At 32.3% G+C, this 16,539-nt stretch overlaps 1 protein-coding gene across 5 annotated transcripts in view; it reads left to right on the top strand.

Annotated features, from left to right (window-relative positions):
* The window catches only part of PDS5B (PDS5 cohesin associated factor B), a 201,723-nt gene that overhangs the window by 124,079 nt on the left and 61,105 nt on the right, over window positions 1-16,539 (top strand). For all 5 annotated transcript variants that reach the window (XM_032315415.1, XM_032315412.1, XM_032315416.1 and 2 more), the window contains exons 15-19: window positions 370-418; window positions 2,604-2,743; window positions 4,426-4,541; window positions 9,478-9,583; window positions 12,343-12,503. In XM_032315415.1, the coding sequence (XP_032171306.1) occupies window positions 370-418; window positions 2,604-2,743; window positions 4,426-4,541; window positions 9,478-9,583; window positions 12,343-12,503 (572 nt within the window). The remainder of the gene's footprint in view (window positions 1-369; window positions 419-2,603; window positions 2,744-4,425; window positions 4,542-9,477; window positions 9,584-12,342; window positions 12,504-16,539) is intronic.

Genomic DNA, 16,539 nt, shown 5'->3' with positions numbered 1-16,539 from the left:
ACTTTTTGTTTGAGATAAGCTTAAAACTTGAAAATCAGGTAATTTTGTTCCTTTTTTATACTTAGTTGCCTGTTCTTTCATTGCTAAAGAAAACAAAATATCTCCCTGTTTCAAAAGGTTAGTGTAGTAGTCTTCTCTTTTGTTCAGAGGATGACAAAAAAGGGCGAAGGGGAAGAGATGACAGGGGAGCATTCACCTTTCATTCACTTCATGGAGTTTAAATGTAGCTAAAAAAGGAGCTCACAGTTGTGGTGGTTGAGGCATGGGCCTGAAGCATTAGTAGGTTATGCTTATCTAATTTTCTGAAGGGTATAATGAAAATTATTGATAGGAAATATTAATTTTGCTTTTTTTGTGTGTGCTTTACAGACAGATGCCAGTGTCAAGGCAATATTTTCAAAAGTGATGGTTATTACAAGTAAGTTATTTTAAATACTACATGTAAAATTTAAGGTTTAATTGAAATATTTCTATTTGATAATTTGAAGTGTTTCATGGAATTTCATTTTAGGCTATGATAATATAGGAAAAGAGTATAAAGTGTTTTTGATTTTTTTTTTCAACAGACAACTCAGCTTCAAAATTTTTTTTTTTAATTTTCATTTACTTTGCTACACTGAAGTTTTCTTTTTCTTTTCTGTTGGTATGAGAAAGAACTGGAGAAAGGATTTATTACATAAATTTATTTTGGGGAATTCATTCAAATTATTGCATAAGCTTACTGTGAAAACTGAATTTGTGCTTTAGTGTTGCTTGCTCTAATGTGAATCTGTTTGAAGCCAATTTCATTCTAAGCCAAAATTCAAAGTGTATACCTAATAATTACAGAAGAACTTCTTTGAAAAAAAATATATACTAATTTGCTTTTTTGCTTTCAGTGAAAATGTTATTTAATTGCATTTAACAGTAAATACAAAAGGATTGTATAGCACATCCCTTTTTTGGTGCAAAGACTGGGTAAAGTAGTTGTTTTTGTAGAGCATTTGCTTTTCCTCCTACTTTAGAGATCACTGTGTAGAGTGTAGCACATGGACAAAGCGAGTATCAGGAACACCTGGAGGAACATTTCTACGGAGCTTCCACTTGGGAATAGTGAAGAGATCTATTTTAGATGGATTTCTGAGATGTTAACAAATGTTCCAAGATGTATATGGAAGTAATGCTCAGATACTGAAGAGAACAGTAACCTAATTAACTGTGTTTTAGACCAAGTGATAGGCGTTTAAGCATGAGTAAGGTTTTAAGACCAAAATATCTTTTAGTCTTGGGCAGATAAACATAAATTAGTTTTCAGTTTCTTTAGGTAACTTAAAGCAAGTGGTTTTCTGTTGTTGCTTTTTAATTCCTATTTCCTTGTTGTTTGGCTCTGGATACTGTCTTGTAAAGGCGATCATCTGTATTTTTTCTATTTTTTAAACCTGTCTGTTTTCCCAAATTCTGTTCTGAGGAATCCTGGTATCCTATAGGTGTTAATAGTATTGTTAGAAAAAAGTGTTTCATGGTCAAGTATTTTTAGAATGCTGAATTAAAGGTTTTTTTTTTTTTTGCTTCTTCCCTCCCTTCTCCCTCTTTCTGTCTTCCTCCCACTCCCCCCACTCCCAATTCTGTTTGTTTCTTGAATGGTAGACCTTATTGTAGCCTTTAGTATGATGCCCATACATTATGGAGGGGCTGTAAAGTGACATCTTCCAAAATTATTTGAAGACAGTACAGTAGATTTTTTGTATTATAGAACTATGAAAAGATCATACAGTCAAGTATTTATAATAAGGACACTTTGTTCTTATTATCCTCAGTGATCTAGATAAGACTTTTAAAATGTAATTTCAAAGTTATATGTGAACTTGAAGACTGCACTTACTGCATTTGTATTTTAAGATTTGGTTGAATTTCTACAATTTTTATTGTAGTCCATAGTTCTATACTATAATTTCTGTTATTAGAAGTAGCCTAGTCTGGTCCTCTGTAACAGTTGTGAGTAGCCCCCCTCCCCCCACTCCCTCCCCCAAAAGACACTAGGATCAACATTTTACTAGCTTTCATGTTTTGATGCATCATTTATTAGGAGGGTGGTATAAAAATCATCTTTGATTCCACAGGGGTTTATCCTCTCTCATGCATTGATGACATGTCCAGTAGTAACACCCGAAACATTTTGCTCAGCATGTGTTATTGACTGACAGCATGTGTATGTGAATTATCTCTGGATGGGTTAACAGATAGTTTCTTAAAGGTAAATCTTACTGATCTGTTCTTGTGAGTTACAAGAGAACAATGTACACAACAAACTTAAGGAGACAATAATAAATTGGTATTATCAGGTTGATATTTAGTCCCCTTACATATTACAAGGGGTTATTTAGAAATAGTTCAGTCTGTCTCTACAAAGGTGTTCCTTCACAGTATTCTTGTTTCATATTTCTAGAAAGCAGAATTTTGTGAAAATTAACTATTGAAGTTGTTCCACAACTTCTAATTAAACTAAACTGAATTTGTAAATTAGGATTATTAATCGAAGTAATAAAAGAATGAAAAATGTAGATCCTTTATTATTTTGAGAAATTTCTAAAATGGTATTTTTACTGAATTTTAATTTATTTAAGGAAATTTGCCAGATCCTGGTAAGGCTCAGGATTTCATGAAGAAGTTCACACAAGTGTTGGAAGATGATGAGAAAATAAGAAAACAGTTAGAAGTACTCGTTAGTCCAACATGCTCCTGCAAGCAGGCTGAAGGCTGTGTGGTAAGGAGAGACATTAAGAAGAGCTGATGTTTGGGGCGCCTGGGTGGCTCAGTTGGTTAAGTGTCAGACTCTTGATTTTGGCTCAGGTCATGCATGACCTCAGGGTTGTGAGATCTAGCTCTCTGTTGGACTCCATGCTGGGTGTGGAGCCTGCTTAAGATTCTCTTTCCCTGTTTCCTTCTGTCCCTCCCCCTCACTTGTGTGTGTTCTGCTCTCTCTCTCTCTCTCACACCAAACAAAAAAAAAAGCCCAAAACACAAAAAACTAATGTTTGAAGAGCCCCCAAACCTTTTTTGACTCCTTTTAGGAAATAATTTTCATTATGTAAAATATGCATTATTTTACGTAATATTCATTATGTAAAATTTTGACCCCCTTTCAAAACAAAATAACTTCTATTCATTTATGTGGATTTTGTATTCATTATGTGAAATTTATATTCATTATATAAAATACCACAAAAATGGCAATAAACCATAACCCCTTTATAGAGAAAATTACTGTTTAATATTATGGTATATATATCTTTCAAAGTAAGATCATATGCATACAGCATTGTACATTTTACTTCTTTTTATTAGTCTTTTACCATATTACTAGCAGTGGAACGTACCACTGATTCTAAGTATCATAATTATTGAACAGTCACTTGAGTTACACATTTAGATTTTTTCCTCTGTTTTTATTTAAAGACCATTTTAGTATCTTTATAGCCAGATAATTTTTTGCATTCTTGATGATTTCTTTAGGATAGAGTCAATATTGGCTTCTGTCATTATTGGAAAGAAGCAGAACTCCAAGGAAAACATAATTATTTTGGTAGGATTTGTATTCTTGGTTGCTAGTCACCTGACCATTTTTTTTCTTCTTGGGCATATTAGCCATTTATATATATATTTTTGTAAATTGTGTGTTTTTAATCTTTGCCTATTTTTCTGAAATGACATTTGTCTTTATCTGTTGATTAGTTAATCATGTATGTTAATTAAACTGCAAATAATTTTCTTTCATTTGTAGTTTGCCCTTTCATTTTATTAATGATGTCCTTTACATACCATATTTATTTGTATGTAGCTGAGTCTATCAGCAGACTCTTCAAGGCTTTTGCATTTTATGTCCTGCTTACAAAATTCCATTCTATTGCAAGTCAATGAAAATATTTACTAATACCAGTATTTCTCAATCTGTTGCCCATGCATCTTCCAAGAGGCTTTCAAAAAAGAAAAAAAAGAAAAAACATGATTCTTGGCTCCACCCCAGATTGACTAATCTTCACACTGAGGTCCTGGAATCTGTTGTTTTTAGCAAGCTTTCCTGATAATTCTACTCTCTGAAGTTTGTGTCTTCACTGAACCTGGTTTTATTCTTTTGTATTTGTTTTTATCATTTTGGAATGTTTGTGGCATAAGGTATTAGATAGGGATCTGTTTTTATTCAAACTATCTGTTCAGTTATTTCAACACAATATATTGAATAATCCATCTTTTTTCCTGTTAGTTGAAATGTTGTCTTTCTCATATGCAAAATGTTAGTTTGGTTTTCTGGACTTCTTCAATTCCTATTGATTTATTTATTCCAACACCAGTATTACATTGTTTTAATTACTTTAGAGTCTTGGTATTTTAATGTGATGTAATTTTCTAAACATATTTTTGTAATATTTTAAAAAATCTGCTTTACAGCGTGAAATAACTAAGAAGTTGGGCAACCCCAAACAGCCTACAAATCCTTTCCTGGAGATGATCAAGTTTCTCTTGGAGAGGATAGCACCTGTACACATAGATACTGAATCTATCAGGTATTTTTATCTAAAAATACTAAATTTTCATCGCTTTATTCATGCTTTAGTCAGTTGCTTTTGAGTACCTGCTATACACAGGCAGTTACCTGTACAGATTTTTGTATATGTGAAATGGCTATATACTCACTTATATATCTGTATGTATATCTGTTCATACATACGTATGTGTATGTATATGTACACACTTGTTTGCATATATCTGTGTATATTTAATTTTTCTTCTATTAAGTATTACTTCATTTGGATGAGAAAATACTAGTTTAAGCCTGGTTTCTATCTGTTAACCAAGTATATTCAGGAATTCCTCTTTTTAGTTAGCTTGCGTAGTATAGGTAATACAATTTATACTTATACCCTCAGGAAAAGGAAATAGGTGAATATGTTGTAAAGCAGCATATGATGCATTTTCACAGGTATTTGAGACCTGAAAGTGTTATTTTTAAAACAACCCTCATTTCAGCTTTGATATAGATGACTTTGACATCTTGGAAAATGCTTTCTTTTTATGGCTGTTTTCCCCTATGTAAAATGTTCTTTTTTTTTTAAATTTTTTTTTTTTAAACATTTTCCTAAAATGTTTTGAGTAGTTGAAAAAGTGCTTACATAATGCGTGTATATATATATATATATATATATATATATATAACATCCTTGTTTGCTGGTCATCAGTAGTATTTTTTAGAGATATATTAGAATCTAAATAATAATGTCCTGTACCCAATAAACCCTTTTTCGGGATTTGTTTTGTTTAGGAGGGTAGAGGGTATAGCTTTTGGGCTGTGTTCCCCTGCAGAGTAGGGAGACCCTGCTTTGGATACCGTAGTCACTTTGGACTCCTGTTGCATTCAGTTTTCATTTGAAGAAGGGGCTCTATGGATTGAAAAACAATATAAAACAAAAAATCAGAACCCCCATATTAGTATAAGGAAGACACTGAATCAGACTGAAGCTCATTCAATAAAAAATCCCATGCTTTCTCTATTCAGGGCAATGCTAGTTGGTATTGGCAAAGCACATTTTTTTACTTTTCTTTAACCCATGGTCTGGCAATAGAATAAAGAGTTTTAATCAGGAGTTTATTTTATAGTTTCATAAAATTAATGCAAATGTGTTCAGAGGACTGAAAGACGCTTTCTCTAAAGGAATAGTATCCGACTTAAGAGGAAGGATGGATAAGATTTTGTTTTTACAGAGTTGGGAGAACGAATATCCCAGGTACTGAGATTAATGTAAACCAGGCTAACTGGACTGGAAAAGACAAGGATATTTAGAAAATGGTGACCATGGGAAGATATAAAAGTGTTATGAGATAAAGCGAAAAAAGTAGTTGAGGTGAGATTGTGGAAAGCTTTTAAGGTCTAACGTTAGGGCTTTTACTGTATTCTTCAGTCTGCTGAGAACCCTGGATGCTTAATGATGGATAGGAGGAGGGAAGTAGAATGGATAGACTGTAAGGTGTTACAAATTGTCTCTGGATGCTGGTAGTGGGATGGAAAGGGAAGATTATATTTGAGGAATGTTTTAGTAGATGGGTTATCTTACTGGAAATGGGGAATAAAGTTGATGAGGAATCAGAAGTATAAGAGCTGAAGTCCAAATGATGAAGCACATAGTAATACTTGGAAAAAAATTAAGGGAACTGATGTGCTTCTTATTTGGACTTGACAAACAATTAAAAAATCAAGGCAAATTGAGCTTAATGTGAAACTGTGAGAATGGATTTATTCCCTGGGCATGAGATGGTGTAGAAAGTAGTAAAAAGATTACAAGATCATGGACAGAACTTTGGAATTTTGTTTTTCAGCAATTGAAAAATCATAGGAGTATAAGAACACCAGGTTATTGTAGTGTTTTGAAAGTTTAAGATGGAGGAAGTTTTAACAAGTAATGTGTACTATGAACAGACTGAAATCTTTGGCTTTATCATTAGTAGTTTGTAGTGATGTCGAAAGTATGTCAAAACATAAATAATAGTAACAGGTAGTAGCAATTAGTCCTTGTAAAGTACTTGGAATTATTCCAAATGTTTTACATGTTTGCTCATTTACCTCTTAACTGTGTGAGACAAGAAATGTTATTATTCCCAATTTACAGATAAAGAGCAGTGAATTACACAAATGTTGAATAATTTTTCCACTGCTAAGAAGTGGTGAATGGCATTGAAACCCAGGAAGTCTGGCTCCAGAGCCCTCTTGTTTAACTACCACAGTATTAAACTAGGTCTCCAGAAAGATTCTACTCTTAGTCCCTTGTACCAGTAGTCAGTGTTCAGGTCACCTAACTCTCCCTGATAGTGGTTATTAACCTTTTCAGTCCTTGCCATTTCACAGGTAAATGGTGATACTCTTTTTAAAAAAATTACAGTGTGTCACTAATAAAGTTGAACATTTTTTTCCCCCATATATTTCTTGGTTAATTATTTTTAAAAAATTTTTCCTATGAGGGCTTGGAGGACTTGTCTTTTTCTTATTGAATGTAAGAATGCTTTATAAAATAAAGGAATGCCGCGGTGTCTCAGTCAGTGTTAAGCATCTGCCTTCAGCTCAGATCATGATCCCAGGGTCCTTGGATTGAGTCCCACATCATGCTCCTTTCTTAGTGGGGAACCAGATTCTCCCTCTTCCTGTGACTCTCCCTGCTTGTGTGTGCTTGCTCTATCTCTCTTTCTCTCTCTCTGTCTCTGACAAATAAATAAATTAGTACATCTTAAAAAACATCCTTTATTAAATAAGGCTATTAATCTAGTTCAGTTGCCTTTTAAATTTGTATAAATATATAATAAATACTATTAAATCTATCAGTTATTTCCTTTATGATTTTTCTGCCTTTCCTTTCATACTAGGTGGTTATTTATTTTTCCACTTAAATCTTTAATTAGTTTGGAATTCATTTTAGGGTAAGACGGAAGTAGATATCCATTCGTTTTTAAAAAAGCATACGAAGCTAGTTATAGCAACTCCATTTACTGAAAAATTCTTCCCAATTAATTTGTAATTATTTCCTTACTATAATATAAATTCTTGTGTGGTTTGGATGCTTACTGAATTTTTGCTTTGGTTCATTTTTCTTTTGAGGTGTTAAACATTTTTATTTTTTTGATAAAGTTCTTTGGTTAATTTTTGGTTAATTTCATCCTTTTCCCTCCCACTAAAATTAATTGGCTGTTCCCAAACGTTAATTTATTTTTCCAGTTGAGCCATAGAATGCATCTGTTGAATCTTGTCCCATACCAAGTTGTGTTCCCCTAATAACATTTGGAGATTGAGTGAAAAAATGTCGTGACTTGTCTGGACTTATTCAAATCTTGTGTTCCCCTTCGTGTAATTGTAGAGTTTACACATAGATTCTGTGCATGTAAAACTTATTTTATAATTTTAATTTGTCATTGTGAATAGATTTTTCCCCTCTCTGTATTCTTTGGGTGGTTTTGGCTGATATAGAAAAGCATTATTGATTTTTTTGTGTTTTGTTGGTATCATTTCACTGAACTAGTGTTTTTTTAATAGTTTTTCAGTTGATTAATTTTGGTTTTACAGGTTAATGCTTTTTCTCACAGATTTTTATATGACTGGCTCCTGTTCTTTGGTCATTAGCTCAGTTGTATCTCTTCAGACTTACCTTTTCTGGCTAAAGAATTTCAATTCTTGTTTTTGCCTACTCGGTGGTCATTATTGTTCCCTGATTATATTTTCTATGTATTTGCTTACTAATTTTTGGCCTTCCCTCACCAGATTTGAGAGCTTCATTCATGCTTTTTGTCATGGATGAAAATATTTTCTAAATATTTAAATATTATTTGGGATAGTTGGAGCTATGACAGTTGATTAATCAAGAAAAATGGGCAGAAAAGAAGAAAATATTCTCAAAGATATCTGCTTCTAAGGTGTCTGATAAATTTAAGAGGACCCTGCAAGAGAGACAGATATGTTTGACTCCTAGCTTGATCTTCAGTTTGAGTTCATGATATTTTTGTAGAAACATAGAACAACTAAACATTTTGAAGAACATTGAATAGTTGAATTTTCCTGCATTTAATACATATACTATGTCTCTAACGATGGTGTATGTTATTTATTTTTTATAAAAAGAACAAATACTTAAAAGTGTAAATGACTGTTTTAGATAATTGGTATTAAATTATAAGTGTTTATTTTAAAAGAAGCTAGGTATGTTTTTAGAAGAAAATTTCAAAGCATATTGTTTCCTTTTTATCTATTCTAATTTCTAGTGAAGTTCTATTATATATCTGTTATCTAGGTATTTTGAGACTTTTCGGGAACAGACCTGTGTGTTTTTGGCTTTCACAACAGTGCCTGACACATAGTATTATTTGATAAATATTATTGATAAATATTTTGAAACTGCTTAATGTTGCCATTTATTCCTTGTTTCAGTATGCTTGTTCTATTTACTCAAGCAGTAATGAATTTCAGATAATTAGAAAACATCTAATCATGTGTTTGGGCATAATTCTTCCATAGAAAATACAAGAATAAAAATATAGGTAGCATTAATATACAGGCGTGACTCAGTTGTTAAGCATTCGGCTCAGGTCATGATCCCAGGGTCCTGGGATCAAGCCCTGCATTGGGCTCCCTGCATGGGGAGCCCTCTCCCAGTCCCCCTGCTTACATTTCCTCTCTTGCTGGGTCTCTCTCTGTCAAATAAATGAATAAAATCTTTAAAAAAAATAACAAATCACATAATATGTGGACTTCATTTGAATGGACGGGAAAAATGCTATTTTTGAAAAGAAGTATCTTAAAATACCTATTATAATTTTTTGTTTTGCCGTGATGTTTGGGAAACAGCTTTGTCAAATTTTTATGTGTTTGGATGTGGTATATATAGAAAATATTCATGATTATTTTTCTTAGACATCAGTAATAAAGAACAGTTGAAAATATGACAATTTTTTTTTGTCATACTTCAGTGCTCTTATTAAGCAAGTGAATAAATCAATAGATGGAACAGCAGATGATGAAGATGAGGGTGTTCCAACTGATCAAGCCATCAGGGCAGGTCTTGAACTGCTTAAGGTAAATATACTATGGTGAAATTAATTGCCAATTAGATAACTGTTTAACATACATGCAGTATATATTTTTTATTCTTGAGATTTGCTACTTAAGTTTTTATAGAAACAAGTAAAATTTTCTCAATCATTTTAGGTAATTTAGAAATTGCACATTTTCTCTAACATGTAAGCTAAATATTTTCAGGTTTAAACTGTATACTGTAGCCTACCTATATTAGTATTACATTACATTAGTAATGTATTACATTACTAGTAGTATTACATTAGTATTACATATATATTACAAATAGTGGACCATTGGGGTGCCTGGGTGGTTCAGTCGTTAAGTGTCTGCCTTTGGCTCAGGTCATGATCCCAGCGTCCTGGAATTGAGCCTCACATTGGGCTCCCTGCTCAGCAGGAAGCCTTCTCTCTCTCCCTCTGCTGCTCCCCTGCTTGTTTTCCCTCTCTTGCTGTGTCTCTCTCTGTCAAATAAATAAATAAAATCTTTACCAAACAATAAAAAAATAAAAAATAAATTAGTGGACTATAATTTGACGTTTTCATTAGTGAGCAAAGAAAGTGCTAGCCCTACCAAACATGGAGCCAAATTCTTAGTAAAACTTCATTCTATGTTTTGTTAGCTAAAATATACTTCTGCCTTTAACTTATTATAAAAATATCAGCTAATTATTGACAACTTAGAAAATATAAAATTATAACGAAGATAACATTCATAAGCCTATCACATATAAACATTCCTTTTATTTTCCTTTTAATCTAGAAGAAAACGCACACTTACATAGTTGAGATCAGACCGAATATATACAATTTTGTATCCTGACTATTTTCCCTTATTAAATTATAAACACTTTTACCAGTGTTTTTTAAGGAAGTGTTTTTAAGAGTGTCAAAAAACAGATCTGATTTATGACTGTCATTTATTAGATGGATGCTTTTGGGCAAGTTCATTGCCTCTACTTCCTCATCTGTATTGGAGATAATAATAGCCCTTATCTCACAGAGGGAGGACTTAATTAAGTCATGCACATATGTTTCCGAGCACAGTATCTGGCTAATAGTAAAAATATAAAAAACATTATTTTTTGAAATGGTGATTAGTCCACTTTTGCAGTGCCATAGAGTCCCAACTATCCCTTGATATTTAGATTTTTCTAATTTTATTCTTCTTATAATGATACAAAGATAAATATATCAAAGATCCCTTGCTGATGTCTTCTTTTTTTAAATACTGGAACATAAAGAGAATAATTTTCAAAAAGTTTAGATGTATATACTTAATAAAATTCCTTTACAGAAAAATTATACCCATATATAATTCAGTTAGCAGTGAATGAAGGTGCCTATCCTATCTTCACAAGCATAGAATATTGTAAATCTTAAAGAGATTTTCTAATCTGATAAATAAAAATGTTTTTATTTGTGTAGTTATTGCAGTGAGGTATAGTCATTAGTGTTTTTCCTATGGTGATTTCATTATTTTTATCCCTTGTGTGTTTTCTCTCTCTTTTTTAATCTTGTGTTCATTTTCAACTGACATCTCAGCTTTTTGTTTTTTAACTGATTTGAATTTTTTATTCTCCTTTTTTATGGGACATATTTGATATATATTGTAGAATACATTTTGGTTTTTATGTAACTTATAAGGTACAGTAATAAGGTGAATACAGTGAAAAGTAAATAAGATACTGACTCGAATAGAGTACTAATGATACTGTTGAAGTTCCCTGAGTAGTTTTTTAACGTGATTCACTTCTCCCAGGTATAGTTGTTCTGAATTGTTCTGTTGTTTGGGATTTATTATTCATTTTCTTATTGTCCATTTAGTTTTATCATCTGTGAATATCTGTGTATCTCTAAGTAACATCACTTATTTTTCTTGTAAATACAGTATTATACTTCATGTATTTTTCTCCTGCTTGCTTGTTTTTATATTCCATATTTTGATCCCACTTGTTTATTTTAAGCTTAGAAATGCTGTCTTAAAAAAAAAGAAAAGAAATGCTGTCTTGTTCAGAAGATTTTTATTGTTTTTGTTTTTCAATCTAAAATACAACTCATCTGAAATTTATTTTGAAAGTATGTATTGTGGGGGAGGATCTAATTGGATTGTCTCCAAATAGCTGTGTATTTTTATCAGAGACTATTTGTTAAAAATCCCATCCATTTTCATTTTCTGTTCCTTCTTTATAATGTATATTACTCTATATAATCCAAGTTCTTATATATGCTTGGACTAAAAAGTTCCACTTTTTCTGTTTTGTTTCTTCTGATGTTAGTACCATGTTGATTTGATAATGGTAACAGGTGTAAATGTTACGATATCTTTTATGATCTATTGTTTTACCCTCTTTTCTAAATAACTTTTTTTTCCAAAAATGTTATTAGTCTCTTCTAATGACCTTTATTTAGAAGACTAGGGCTATTTTGTTAAATTCTTTCTCCTCCTTTGTTAAATTCTATTCTCATCCTCCAAAAAACCCAAACATTAACCAAAATCTAAATTATTTTGAGTAGAATTATATTGAGTAATTTAATTTTCAAAGAAAGGACTTTGTTAGATCATGCAGTCTTCCTACACTGGAACATATCTGGTACATGTTTAAGTTTTAAACTTTATTTGTAGTGCTTTCATGTACTTATTAGCGTAATTCTTTTTATATTTACTTTGATTTGAGTATTTCCAGTACGTAATATTTTGGATTTATATTGTAAAAATGGAAAAGGCTTACAGATCATTTTTGTGACTCATTTTTTAAGGTACTTTCATTTACACATCCCATCTCATTTCATTCTGCTGAAACATTTGAATCTCTCCTGGCTTGTCTGAAAATGGATGATGAAAAAGTAGCAGAAGCTGCACTCCAAATTTTTAAAAACACAGGAAGCAAAATTGAAGAAGATTTCCCACATATCAGATCGTAAGTTTATTCTGATAAATAATTTAGAAAACGAACAAATAATTTACTGTTTCTTGATTCATGTAATAGTTGGAATCTTTTAAGTTTTGAGGAAATTGTGTCTCAGTTATCTTAAGTTTATACCATTCAGTTTAGATTCTCATTTTCTGGGGGAATAGCACTGATTGGTATTTTAGAGGTATTCATGAAAGTGTGGAGCAAACATGGCATTTCTTTCTGAAGCATTGATTTTGTTTAAATATTTTAATGAAAACAATTTTATAGTAAAACATTCTCTTCATATAGTGTGGCATAGAATCAGTAATTAATGTGAATTTAAGGTCTAATGGTAAATTTCAAGGGAGTTTCAGCAGGTCTCTTCACTATACTCCATGATTAAAGGTATTGAATTGAACATTTTGAGAAGCAGTGCTTAATTTGACTCAGGGAAGCATGGAATAAACATCAAAACAGCAGTGTATTTTTCTATGTGTTTTAGTATTTCCAAAAATTGGAAATTGTGCTGTTATCCTTGGGATTTCTAATGCTGGTTCATTTATTCAAGATTCTGTGATACCTCAAAACAATAAGTCTTCATTTTCTATGGATTCCTGCTTACTTCTTTATATGCATCTCTCCACCCTGTTCCTGGAGGGTATATCTGATAGTTGGTTCTGGTCTTGCCATAGTTCTAGGTGGTTAGTTTTACATGTACCTCATTCTTCTGGCTTAGCCACTAGTCCAGTTAGTTGTGGTTGGGGTAGTATGCTTCTTTATGTGGATGAAAAACCTCAGAAGGAGACTGGACAAAGGTAGCTCTTAAAATCTCAGTTATACTTTTTGTTATTCCTTTTTGTTCATATGAACTTAATTTTAGAGACTGTTACTAGGACAAAGGCGTTATTTAAATGATCTTTGAAACATACCAGAATTTTGTAATCATATTCTCTTTGACTAGAGTAGGAAACTTTATTGCTTAGAATGGACTCCTTGGGGCTCCCTGATGGCTCAGTTGATAAGCGTCTGCCTTTGGCTCTAGTCATGATCCCCTGGTCATGATTCCTGAGTCCTGGAATCGATTTCTGAGTCCAGCTCCCTGTAGGGAGCCTGCTTCTCACTCTTGCTCTGCCCTTCCCCCATGCTCATGCTCTCTCTCTCTCTGTCAAATAAATAAATAAAATCTTTCAAAGAAAAAATAAAGCTGACTTCCTTATTTTTAAGGGAATGCAGAGCATGAATTTTCCTTTGAATGATGCTATGATTCTCCAGATCAGAGATCAGTTTGGAGATACACACAAACAATACATAACTCTATGTTACTGAATGCCCACTTACTGTACTATCTCATTTAAACCTATTAACAGTTTAATAAAGTGTAGAAATTATCCTAATCTTCCAAATGAGAAATCTGATATTCACTTAAGGTAAATGGTTTTGGGTCATATAGCTAGCAAGTAGAAGAATGAAGATTTGAATTTAGGCCTATTTGTCTGAATGCCTATGGTACCATATCCATAATGGCATAGTTCCTTTCTTAATTAGGGTTTTGGGCAAGTTTTAGTTTGATATATTCACTGGGAGGATTTTATTCTTATTCTAGACTCTTTCCTAGTATACTTAATATCTTAAAAAGGCTTCATTTGATATATTTATAGATCTACAAGAGCAAGATTGAAAGATGGACATTTAAATGCAAAGGGCATTTTAAAACATCTACTGCTTTAATATGAAACTGAAGTACTTAACAATTATTTGATTTATACTCTGAGTATATTACAAATGTTTCTTATGAGAAAAATCAACTGATATTGAATACCTGCGGTGTGTGCATGCACTGTTCTTGATGAAGTAGTTCATAGTATATGTCCTCAGGAGATAAAATATGTATGCATATTTTATGTTTTAAATGATTAACTTGAGTGAGTGGATATTGAAGAAAAATGATAAAGTTGTGTGTTTATTAAATTATCTTCCCTTGAATTCACCAAAATAATTCTGAAGAACCAAAAGAAAAATGTATCTTAAGTGGAAGCTACCACAAACTGTATAGAATTTTTGCTAAGTAAGTCATCCAGAGTGAATTGAATGTGAGAACATTGACAGTTGATACACATATTCCTGAATCCAGAGAATCAAGAGAATAGTAAGTGTTCTGTTATTTGCTAATTTAGAGGAGGAGGTTGAGGTGTAGGCAGGTTTTGAGAGAAATAAGAAAAGTCTCATTTCTGCTGTCTTAGAACTAAAGGAGAGACTTGATGGTCACACCATTTTTCTATGGACTGACCTGTTTTCCTTAGCAGGAGGAGCAAAGCTTAGAGGTGAGGCTTAGAGTAGAACTATGAAGCAAATGCCTTACTACCAACTTTACAGGCACAGAAAAAATTGTGTGCTTCCCCACTAAACAAAAATGGTGATGTACTATGGTTTCTGTTCTGACTCCTCCTGTCTCTCTTGAGTCTGGCTCACTCCCAGAGTAGGCAGATATGCCAAAATTAAGAGTCCTCTTATAGGATATAGCCATAGTCCATGTGCTAGTTAGTTCTCATCACTGGCAGGGTTTCAGTAGACTCAGAAATTACACAGAGATAAAGGACTTAACTACATTTAGTTCCAGGCCCTTCCTCCATGCTACTCACTTGGCCAACTGATTAATGAGTTGGGAGCTTTGATGTTAATTTTTTAAGAGTGGTACCCAAAGATCAGTTATTAGATGTTAATTTTTAAAGAGAGGCACCCGATGCTGAGTTATCAGGGAGATAATATTTGCCTTTGTGTTTAAATGGCAGAGCCAGAGAATTTCTTTTGTTCAAAGATGAGTTAACAGAGTACACATAAATTAACAAATATGAAACCTGAGCAGATATTTTAATATTCCAAAGAAAGCAGATAATAACTCTTTGGGAGAACTGAGTTTTTCTAAGAAAAAAGAAAATTTTAAACCATTCTAAACTGCCAAGAAAGTTAAGCAGCAAAGGATATCTGGAAAAATAAGAGAACAAAAATAATATATATAAAAGGAGTAGCAGAACTAAGGATAAAGATCACAGGAACATACTTCTATTATAAAGTATTATTTATTATGAGCAGCAAGGAGCAGAATAAATATCAAAAATGTAATTAGTAAGCTAGAGATAGAGCATGAGGAAATTACATAGAACGTGGAAAGAGTGGGCATAGAAATGAAGGCAGTTAAAGAAAATAATTTGCAGATACTGAAAAGTCCTAATTGGTTTCTGTGAAGGAAACAAGAGAATAATGGAAAATGGAGAATAGTAAAAAGAAACAAAAACAAAAACCAGAAAACAATAAACTTGTTTAGAATGAATGAAAATGTCACTCTGGACATCAAGAGGACTCATGTTCTAGGAACATCTTGGTGGAATTTACTGAATTTTCAGGGATTACAGAAGTGATTTCACAAAACATCAATAGCAAAGGAAAGGAAGTATATTATGTACAGTGGAAAAAGAAAGATGTTCACTTCTCTCAACCACATAAGATTTCTGAAATTAATGATTCAACCGCTAGAGCGTTTACAGGGACAAAAAAAATAATATTAACTGAAGAATTTCCTGAGTAGCCAAGTGGGCTTAAGGACAAAGGAGGATATTCTTTAAAACATAAAAACTCAGGAAATGAATTAATTAACCATTTTATATTGTGAATCTTGTCTACCAAGGTATATACTCTTCCCCTTTGCATTCACTTTTACTTGCACATCTAAATCCAACTTTTGTTTTCCTTTTGTTTGCATATCAGATTGTCTTTTCTCATCGCTTTTCTTTCTATTTAAATTTTAGATGTGTTTATATCTATGGTTTAAATATTTGAAAACTTGGATTTTACTCCTAAGGATGATGTAAATAAATAAAACTGGCTCAAGAAGAATGGGAGAAAACCTAATTAGGCTGTAATTATTTAAAAAAAATTTGAGAAAAGTGCCAGTGGAAGTGTGTGTTATTGGAAGTATTTCACGTCTACCAGAAACCAAGCATTCTAATTCTTTTTAATTGTTTGAAGCATAGGAAAAAAATCAGATTACTTCTTTCATAAAGCC

Source organism: Mustela erminea, chromosome 15 (genome assembly GCF_009829155.1).
Source record: "Mustela erminea isolate mMusErm1 chromosome 15, mMusErm1.Pri, whole genome shotgun sequence".
In the NCBI taxonomy this organism is placed as follows: domain Eukaryota; kingdom Metazoa; phylum Chordata; class Mammalia; order Carnivora; family Mustelidae; genus Mustela; species Mustela erminea.
The sequence above is the reverse complement of the archived record's forward strand: the minus strand, read 5'-3'. Positions and strand labels throughout refer to the sequence as shown.